The 10,746-nt window shown below is 43.6% G+C and overlaps 1 protein-coding gene across 1 annotated transcript; it reads left to right on the forward strand.

Annotated features, from left to right (window-relative positions):
- Positions 1-7,665: 7,665 nt before the first annotated feature.
- On the forward strand, positions 7,666-10,209 carry LOC133378354 (uncharacterized). The gene is made up of 3 exons (XM_061613186.1): positions 7,666-7,989; positions 8,102-9,503; positions 9,833-10,209. Exons 1-2 carry the CDS (start codon positions 7,798-7,800, stop codon positions 8,963-8,965), a joined length of 1,056 nt encoding a protein of 351 aa, XP_061469170.1. The 5' UTR covers positions 7,666-7,797; the 3' UTR covers positions 8,966-9,503; positions 9,833-10,209.
- The last annotated feature ends 537 nt before the right edge of the window (positions 10,210-10,746 follow it).

The raw sequence follows: 10,746 nt of genomic DNA on the forward strand, positions 1-10,746 counted from the left end.
GTCCCACAAGAGGCAGTGATGGCCACCAAACTGGATGGCTTTAAAAGAGGATTAGATAATTTTATGGGGGATAAAGCTATCAGTAGCTAATAACCCTGATGGCTAAGTTTTACCTCCACTGTCGGAAGCAATATGCTTCTGAATACCATTTGCTGGAAACTACAGGAGGCAAGAATGCTATTGTCCTCAGGTCTTGCTTGTGTGCTTCCCATAGGCATCAGGCTGGCTACTGTGAGAACAGGAGGCTGGACTAGATGGGTCACTGGCCTGATCCAGCAGGCTCTTACATTTTCATGTTGTCAAGTCCAACAACATCTGGAGTTCCACAGGTTAGCCACCCTTGTTTTGTGGCATGTAATTAACTGGTTGACTTGTGGGCCTCTCCAGCCAGGCAACAGGAGAAGAAATCTCAGCTGTTGCTCAGTTCCCAAAACCAAGAGCATCCCCTGTGTATAGTTTAGGGTTAGTGCCTGGCACATCTTTTCTGCAGCCCTCTGCTGGCTAGGGAATTCCACACGAAACAGAAATGGCAAGATTGAATTAAATAATCTAATGCTGTCAAGAGTAACTACACCTGGCTTTTGGTTCTAGACCTAAGTGCTAGAGGCAACAGCAGTAAATCCAATCCTGGAGAATCCTTATCAGGAGATAATCAGATGTTTCTGTCACCATCCTTGTGTAGAATAAAGCTTACCAATATGAAATCCCAAAACTCAAAACCCAGAATGGTTTTAATTTTTAAAAGGCTACTTATTAAACATATTCTGGATCTAAATGAAACTTTATTTTTTAAAAGAGCCAACTCATAGTATTTTTTATTACCAGTGGCTGACTGAACGATGACTTTCCTCCATCCCAACCTCCAGGCATTTTACGCATGGTACTTGGGGAACCATTCCTACTGCAGATTGTTCATATTTTCTTTGCATTGAACTCCCAGGGGTGCATTTTACTCCTTAAACATTGATGTATGTTGCACAGAGTTCCACCACACCTAGCCTTGGGACTTAGCAGGAAGTACAAGAATGTGAGACAAGAAGATGAACTTGCCAGGGTAACCCTAGGAAATGTCCCGCCATGTTCCATGGGGCTTACTGTCCCTAGGGGTAAGTGTATTTAGGACTGCCGGCTAAAGGTATAAAAGAGGGTGGACAGGATTATCTAACGTAGACCCCTTTTTGAGTTAGATAATGAGAGGAGATGTTTAAGCCATTCATAGCTTTGAGTTTTCTAAACAGGAAAAAAATAGTGCAGGAAGATGGGCATGCGTTACGCTGGTTACGCTGGTTACACTGGTTATGCAGAGGGTGTAGACGGGAGAGGTTTGGATTCTGGGACCATGGTCTAAGCTTCTTGGAGGGGGGACTGTTGGCAAGAGATGGGCTGCAACTCACGAGGACTGGGAAGAATCTCTTGGGCAGAAATATGGCAAAACTCATCAAGAGGGCTTTAAACTAAAGCCTCTGGGGAATGGAGATGATAGCTTAAATACCGATCCAAAGACAGCGGGTTGTAAACGCAAGGATTTGAAGGGTACAGGAGACACTGGGAGAGAGAAAGGGACGCACGGCAAAGCTCACGGTATATTAACGGATGAATCCAATCAGGACAAAAGAGACTTCTGGTGTCTATATACCAATGCGCGGAGCTTGGGAAACAAGCAAGAGGAGCTTGAAGTCTTAGTGCATCAAGGCAAATATGACTTCATAGGGATAACAGAGACTTGGTGGGATGACTCCCATGATTGGAATATAGCCATTCAAGGATTTTAACTCTACAGAAAGAATAGAAGCAACAGAAAAGGAGGGGGAGTAGCGTTATACGTCAAAGACAAATACACCTCTATGGAAATCCAAGAGAGCGAACAAAGTGGTCCGATAGAGACCATTTGGGTAAAAATAAATGGAGAAACAAATAAAACCGACATGGTAGTAGGTGTCTACTACAGACCCCCTGGCCAAGAAGAGGTGGTAGACGAGGCCTTTCTCAAACAAATCTCTGAAATCTCAAGGAGGCAAGAAGTAGTAGTGATGGGGGACTTCAACTACCCGGATATCTGCTGGGAGACAAACTCTGCGAAGCACAAAACCTCCAACAAATTCCTGATGGGCCTTGCTGATAATTTCCTCTTTCAAAAAGTAGAAGAAGGAACAAGGGGATCGGCAATCCTGGACCTGATCTTAACTAACAGGGACGAATTGGTCACGGGAATTAAAGCGGTCAGTATCTTGGGGGAAAGTGACCACGTAATGCTGGAATTTGTGATTCTGGGGAAAGCCAAAGAAGAATATAGTCAAATATGGACCTTGGATTTCAGGAAAGCCAATTTTAGCAAGCTGAGGGAGATGATGGGTAGGATCCCATGGCTAGACAGACTAAAGAAAAAAGGAGCCCAAGAAGCGTGGGAGTTCATGAAGAACGTATTACAAAAAGCGCAATTGCAAACAATTCCAAAGAGGAAGAAAAACGGAAGACATTGGAAAAAGCCAATGTGGCTACACGGAAGACTGGTGGAGGAGGTAAAAGTAAAAAAGAGCATGTATAAAGAATGGAAGGAAGGACGCATCACCAAGGAAGAGTACCGACGAGCGGCTCGGGCTTGCAGGAATAGTGTAAGGAAAGCTAAAACCCAGAATGAGCTGAGGCTGGCGAGGGAAGCGAGGAACAACAAAAAGGGGGTTTTCAGATATGTTCGAAGCAAGAGAAAGACCAAGGAAACGGTGGGACTGCTGCTCAATGAAGATGGCAAAATGTTGACAGATAACAAGGAAAAGGCAGAACTGCTCAACGCCTATTTTGCCTCCGTTTTCTCCCAAAAAGGGAACAGTGTGCAACTTTGCATCGGTAGCAATCTCAGTAAGGGGTCAGGATTGCAGTTCAAGATTGATAAGGAGATAGTCAGGAAATACCTAGTTAACCTAAATGAGTTCAAATCTCCAGGGCCTGATGAACTGCATCTCAGAGTATTGAAAGAACTTGCTGATGTACTCTCGGAACCTCTTGCCATCATCTTTGAGAAATCCTGGAGAACGGGAGAGGTGCTGGAGGATTGGAGATGGGCAAACGTCGTCCCGCTCTTTAAAAAGGGTAAAAAAGAAGATCCGGGGAATTACAGGCCGGTCAGTCTGACTTCAATACCGGGAAAGATATTAGAACAGATAATAAAAGAGTCCATTGGCAACTATCTAGATGACAATGCTGTGATTAGTAAGAGCCAGCATGGGTTTGTCAAGAAAAAATCCTGTCAAACTAATCTCATCTCTTTTTTTGATCGGGTCACTAGCTTAGTAGATGGTGGAAATGCTGTAGATGTTATCTATCTAGATTTCAGCAAAGCGTTTGACAAAGTCCCCCACGACCTTTTGATTAGCAAACTGGTCAAATGCGGACTAGATGGAAATACTGTCAGGTGGATTCACAATTGGTTGGAAAACTGTACTCAAAGAGCGGTTGTTGGTGGCTCTGCTTCGGACTGGAAGGAGGTTTCGAGTGGAGTGCCACAGGGTTCTGTCCTGGGGCCGATACTCTTCAACATTTTTATCAATGACTTAGATGACGGGGTGGAGGGAAGCCTTATGAAGTTTGCAGATGATATGAAGCTGGGAGGGATAGCCAGAGCTTGGAAGTAACTCGTTATTTTTAACGAGTTACTTGTAATTAGTTACAATTTTAAATAACGAGTGGGTAATTCCATTACATTTGGCAAGTAAAGGAACGACTAGTAATTTCCCTACTTTTCAGCTGCAACTTTAACGTTTCCACGTTAGGTTGGATGTTACTTGGGGGCGGGAACAAGGGGAAGTCAGCTCCTGGCTGTGATTGGTTAACACAAGACATGTGCCTCACACTGATTGGACCTCTGCGCAGACTCTCTCTTCCCTCGTGATCTGTGTTAGGAGGCATGAGGGAAGAGGTAGGCAGGGCCTGCTAGCGTCTAAGAGGACAAAATGGACGCCGGACGAAAAAGCCAGGACAATGGAGGAGAAGGCCTGGCAGCAGCAGAATGGCGAAGAGCTGTGGAGCTGAGTGACGATGATTTGTGTGTGTGTGTGTGTCCCGGTGTGTGTGTTTTTGGCTGGAGTCTCTGGTTTTGGGGGGGGCTCCGGCTCTCTGGCTACCACCTCTTACTCTCTGGACTCTCAGCTTCAATTTAAAAAAAAAAGTAAGTTTCTAGGTGGTCTAATTCCCGAGATATACACCAAAACGTCACCCCCCGCACAACTTTTTTTTAAACAGATCCATGCTCTAGCTACAACTCCCATCAGCCCAATCCAGTGGCCATGCTGGCTGGGGCTGATGGGAGTTGTAGTTTAAAAAAGTAACTTTTCAAAGCTCTGGCTGTAACCCCGCCCTTTCATGATTGTAGCCAATGACGCCAGAGTTGTGACTTGTTGATCCAGGCATGCCTAGGCTGAACGTCAGAATATGGTGGCTTTGAGTTTTTTGCAGTTTGCGTAAGTAATATGGCTTAATGTTTTTTTCCCTCTTCTGTCCAAGAGTCAGACCCTGGGCTATGAAATATGAAAGTATTTAATCCAATATCTGCTTTTCTGGGAGTAAAGCCATTTCTGGGAGTAAAGCATGTACCTGGAGTAAACCCCATTGAACTCCATTAGGACTTGCTTTTGAGTAGACATGGTTAGGATTGTGCTGTAAATTAATGGGACTTGTGAGTAAACATAGTGCAGACTTGTGTTTGTGTTGTAAATCTCTCTCCCTCCAACCCTATTTTTAAAGAAATTAGGCAGGGTTTATCACAGTTTTTATTATGTAGGAAACTAATACTCATTTTTTAAAAAAATAAATGAAGTTTATTTATTTATTTTATTTTATTTATATCCCACCCTTCCTCCCAGTAGGAGCCCAGGGCAGCAAACAAAAGCACTAAAAACACTTTAAAAATCATAAAAACAGACTTTAAAATATATTAAAACAAAACATCTTTAAAAACATTTTTTAAAGCTTTAAAAACATTTTTTTAAGAAAAAGTTTAAAAACATATTAAAAAGCAATTTCAACACAGACGCAGACTGGGATAAGGTCTCAACTTAAAGGACTTGTTAAAAGAACAAGTTCCTTATCACTTGAGGCTGCAGTTTTCCCTGGTTGAGTAAGCCCCATTGAATACATTGGGACTTGCTTCTGAGTAAACAAACATAGGATTGCACTATAAATATCTTTACAGGTTATATAAATAAACATATTTGATAGTCATGCTTATATAAATATTTTCATAGAATCATAGAATAGTAGAGTTGGAAGGGGCCTATAAGGCCATCAAGTCCAACCCCCTGCTCAATGCAGGAATCCAAATCAAAGCATTCCCGACAGATGGCTGTCCAGCTGCCTCTTGAATGCCTCCAGTGTCGGAGATCCCACTACCTCTCTAGTAATTAGTTCCATTGTTGTATGGCTCTAACAGTTAGGAAGCTTTTCCTGATGTCCAGTCGAAATCTGGCTTCTTGCAACTTGAGCCCATTATTCTGTGGCCTGCACTCTGGGATCATCGAGAAGAGATCCCGGCCCTCCTCTGTGTGGCAACCTTTCAAGTACTTGAAGAGTGCTATCATATCTCCCCTCAGTCTTCTCTTCTCCAGGTTAAATATGCCCAGTTCCTTCAGTCTCTCCTCATAGGGCGTTGTTTCCAGTCCCCTGATCATCCTTGTTGCCCTCTTTTGAACCTGTTCCAGTTTGTCTGCATCCTTCTTGAAGTGCAGAGACCAGAACTGGACACAGCACTCAAGATGAGGCCTAACCAGTGCTGAATAGAGGGGAACTAATACTTCACATGATTTGGAAACTATACTTCTGTTAATGCAACCTAATATAGCATTTGCCTTTTTTGCAGCCACATCACACTGTTGGCTCATATTCAGCTTGTGATCAACAACAATTCCAAGATCCTTCTTGCATGTCATACTGCTGAGCCAAGTATCCCCCATCTTATAACTGTGCATTTGGTTTCTTTTTCCTAAGTGTAGAACTTTGCATTTATCCCTGTTGAATTTCATTCTGTTGTTTTCAGCCCAATGCTCCAGCCTATCAAGGTCCCTTGGAATTTTCTTTCTGTCTTCCACGGTATTAGCTATGCCCCCCAATTTTGTATCATCTGCAAATTTGATAAGCATGCTCTGTACCTCCTCATCCAAGTAGTTAATAAAAATGTTGAAGAGCACTGGGCCCAGGACCGAGCCCTGTGGTACCCCACTCATTACTTCCACCCAGTTTTGTCATGATGTGTCCCTATAAGTATCCAATTGCATACTGTGGTTGTACAATACTTCCTTTACATTTTAAGTATGCCTTGGGGTAGTCATGGTTCTCCATTGTTTTCATCCTGAGGGGCAGATAGGCTGAGAAATGGTGAGTAGCCATGGTCACCCACTACACTTTATAGCTTATTTCCATTTTGAAAAATTAATTAAAACAATTTACATGCAGGCAAAATTTATTAAGCGGATTCACACAATATGTGTAAAGCACATCCAACTCGCATTTAAAGCGCATGACTTCCCCTAAAGAATTCTGGGAAGTGTCATTTCCCCCTCACAGTTATAGTTCTCACCACTCTTAACAAACTGCAGTTCCCATGATTCTGTGGTGGGATTCATGTGCTTCAAATGGGTGTTGAATGTGCTTTAAAGGAATGGTGTGGATCTGCCCTAGGTATGATGTTCATTCAAGAGTGAATTGAAAAGAACAATTTTAAAAGATACTTCTTACTCTTACTCATTTTTCAGACCTCTTTCTGAAGTAAAGGGTCAAATCTGTAAAAACATTTGGAGCAGCCACATTAAAAGATATGGGCAGGGTATTCCAGGCAGGGGGTTGCCAACCCTGCTTGGATATGGATGTCTTTGCAGAAGAACCCTAGTCAAGGTTTACCAACAGCACAGTCCAAACTATATCTACTTAGAAGTCAGTTCTGTTGAGTTCTATGGGGCTTAATCCCTTAGTAAGTGTGTTTAGAATTGCAGCCTTCAGGAGCCTCCATCTTTACTCCCCAAAGCTCCCATCTAACATCTCCACAACACTAGGCTCCTTTGTCTCTGCTGTGGCCTTCTGGTGACTGCCCTAGCCTAAAGGCACTTAACCCTTCTTGCTGAAAGCAAGTAGGCTAGATTAAATGTTCCCTACCCAGGCTCATATATATAAAATATAAACGGCATTTTGTCAAAAGTATTTTTGTCTACATTTTATACCTCATCCTTGGTTTTCCAAGCTTGGCATGGAATGCTTCTCACACAGAATTAATTTGAAATGCTGCGTATATTATCATAATCATCATATTCAAAATTAAAAATATATGTACCGCCTTCAAGTTGATTCCAACTTATGGTGACCCTATGAATAGGGTTTTCATGAGGCTGAGAGGCAGTGACTGGCCCAAGGTCACTCAGTGAGCTTCATGGCTATGTGGGGATTTGAACCCTAGTCTCATTTTGTTCTCACAACAACCCTGTGAGATAGTAGGTTAGACTGGCCCAGGCAGGGTTATTTAGTGAGCAAAAATGATGCAAATAGGATCTCTTTTAATTGTGCTATTGACCTGCTTACTTCCACTCTGACTGGGGGATCTTGCAGCATGGGGAAGACCTGGGGGCACATCACAGCTGAAGTTCACCCATATAGGAGCATTATCTCTTGTTTATTACAGAGACGCCTGTTGCAGGTTTTGCTGCTGAGAGCAGCAGTCAGTTAGTGCGGCCACTTGAGTCACGGCTTGTTGATCCTGAGGAGGCAAAACTAGAAAGTGAGGTTCAGAAAGGAGGCCCTGTGCACGAGGAGGAGGAGGGCATGAAGCAGTGCCAGTTGCCCACAGCCACATCTGCAGAACAGCAAGTACCATGGTTTGGCTTTGAGAAAGCTTGTACATTTGTGAGCCAGAGTGGGAAAAATGTTGTTGTACGATGCAATTACTGCCTTCCAAGGATCAAAAATCTGAGATCAGCTGTTTCCTCCTCATCTAATGTGAAGAAACATTTTGAGGTAAGCCTTTGTCATGCTGGTCCTCAAAGAGTGTCCATTGTCTATTTATGTTTAAATTGTGAAGTTCCTCTTCCATTTTTTCTTGGATTCATGCTTTGTTCTTCTTCCTCAGAGGGCAAACCCTGAGAAGCTGAGAGCAATTGAAGAAGCAATAAAGGCAAGGAGACGTGGCCTTCCTGAACCAATGCATGACACCCCTCCTCCCAAAATGCTGAAGCAGCAGCAGACAACCCTTGAGAGGTGGGGATTTGGCAGGGAGCCTGTCACCCAGAGCAATCTCGACAGGAGAATCATTGATTTCATTGTAGAGGAGACATTACCACTTCAGACTGTGGACAAACCATCATTCATTAATCTGGTTCGCATTGGACTCCCCAAAGATCTCACCATCATATGTGCCAAGACTCTGAGAGACAGAATTGAGAAGAGAGCATGCCACATGAGAGAAACTCTTGTAAACCGAATGGGTGCTGTGGCATATATAGCAACCACTGCAGATTGTTGGACCAATGGCAAGAAGAGTTACTTTGGGGTAACAGCCCACTGGATCAACCCAACTACCCTGAAACGTGAGGTTGGGGCCTTGGCTTGTAAGCGTCTGAAGGGGCGCCATACATATGATGTCAACAAAGTTATGTGCACTACTACAGACAATGGCTCCAACTTTGTGAAAGCGTTCAGAGTTTTCATGGCCAAAGAACCAGTGGAAGCTGCAGGCACCAGTGACGATGATGGTGATAACCAGGAGGAGGAGGAGGCTGAGGTGGAGTTTGTGCCTATCTGTGAGATCCTGGACACAGGACCTGAGGCAGAGGAAGAAGCTGCAGACTCAGGAGAGGATTTTGTTTTACCACCACACCAGAGATGTGCTAGCCACACCCTCAACCTTGTGGCAACACAAGACATAGAGGCAATGCTTTCTGACTCCTCCAAAAGTAGTCTCTTGGTCCTTTCAAGAAACAGTTTCGTTCCTTGATGGGAAAGTGCAGCAAGTTGTGGTCCAAGCAGAACCAATCAGCCCAGATTGCTGAGTATATCCATGTGCAATGTGGTGTGTATCTGAAGGTACTGAATAAGACCAGGTGGAATTCCACCTTTGATGCGTTGAAGCAACTACATGAGCTCCTGTCAAGTGTGCCACTAAAAATGCATGCCATAATGGACCGCTGCTCCTTGTCCAGGATCACAGCTGCTGAGATTGAAGTGGTACAGGAATACACAGAGATTATGGAGCCACTAGCCCAGTCCCTAGATATCCTGCAACAGGAGAACGGCATGTTCATGGGGTATTTGCTACCAACGCTCTGCAATCTGGACCGCAAGTTAGAAGGACTGGAAAACAAACCTGAGAGGTACACATACTGTTTTCAGCTGCTGAGAGGTGTGCACAAAGCCCTAAGAAAGCGGTTTGCAGCTATCTGGGAGGACAAGAGGCTTCTTCTGGCAGCCTGCCTACACCCTCGCTTCAAACTAGATTGGCTGGAATCGTGTCAGGCCACCACCCATACCAACAAGTAAGAACATTAGGGAAGCCCTTTGGGTGGATTACTCCAAGGGAAATGTTGTCTCAAGGGAGGCATCAGAGGGCTTAAGGTGGAGGCAGGGGCTGGGCCTTTTCTTCCTGGGGCTCCTCATCACAACCTTGGGTTGCTGCAGGTAATCCTTAAGGGTCTGCTGTGCTGCCCCATGAGTGTGGTGACTTGGTCACCTTCCTACCTTCCATGTCATCATCCACAGGCTCAGGCTGGACCCTGAACCAGGGGACATGACAAGCATCAGGAAATGAAGAGCAGATGATGGTTTCCTAACATATATGTGTTAACATATCCTCTCTCTTTCTTAGATACACAATGGAAGCCTTGTTGAAAGCTGAAATAAAGATGGGTGTACTTAATGAGGACAGTGATCAGTCTTCAGATAAAGACCAGGAAGGAGATGACTTAGAATATGACTTCTTTAACTTTCTGCCCCAGGGCAAGAAGTCAGCAGTGGACACTGCTGAGGAGGAACTGGTGAGGTACCTGAGGTCTCCCAGCAGGGAAGTGTCATCACTCCATGGCTTTCCACGTGTGCTGCGGTGTTTTTTGCAGCACGACACAGGCATGCCTTCAAGCGCCGCAGTAGAACGCCTGTTCAGTACTGGTGGCAACGTAATGACTGTAAAAAGACATTCCTTGTCTGACATGCTCTTTGAGCATCTTGTTCTTTTGAGACATAACAGAAACATATTATAAAAGCATTTCAAGTGTAAAATTTGATTTCAAGAGTTGGGGTATCTTCATTGCTTGGGGGGATGTTAGATTCTGTTATGCCATTATGTTAATCTTATGGATAAATTTTTTTATTCTACTACCCCCTGTGTGTGTGTGTTTATTTTTAATATTGTTTTAGGCTTCTTAGATGTGCAGCAGCCAAGGCCAGCACCTTGTAGGAGTTTTTTTAAAAAGTAACTGAAATGTAATTGTAGTGATTACTTTTGAGAAAAAGTAAAGTAATCAGTTACTTTCAGAGCAATTGCAATTGTAACGGTAATTACTACTTTTTTGGGCCAAGTAATTGTAACTGTAATTTATTACTTTTTAAAAGTAATCTTCCAAGCTCTGGGGATAGCTAACACAATGGAAGACAGGAATAAAATCCAAAGGGACCTGGATAGACTAGAAAATTGGGCTGAAATTAATAAAATGAAATTCAATAAAGACAAATGCAAGATTCTGCATTTAGGCCACAAAAACAAAATGCATGGGTACAGGATGG

The sequence above is a fragment of the Rhineura floridana genome, chromosome 2, assembly GCF_030035675.1.
Source record: "Rhineura floridana isolate rRhiFlo1 chromosome 2, rRhiFlo1.hap2, whole genome shotgun sequence".
In the NCBI taxonomy this organism is placed as follows: domain Eukaryota; kingdom Metazoa; phylum Chordata; class Lepidosauria; order Squamata; family Rhineuridae; genus Rhineura; species Rhineura floridana.

What these genes read in the sequence shown, in the direction of transcription:
- LOC133378354 (XM_061613186.1), top strand. Translation starts at nt 7,798, where the DNA reads ATGAAGCAGTGCCAGTTGCCCACAGCCACATCTGCAGAACAGCAAGTA. An exon ending in ATGTGAAGAAACATTTTGAG is followed by an intron (nt 7,990 to 8,101) that starts GTAAGCCTTTGT and finishes CTTCTTCCTCAG; the next exon opens with AGGGCAAACCCTGAGAAGCT.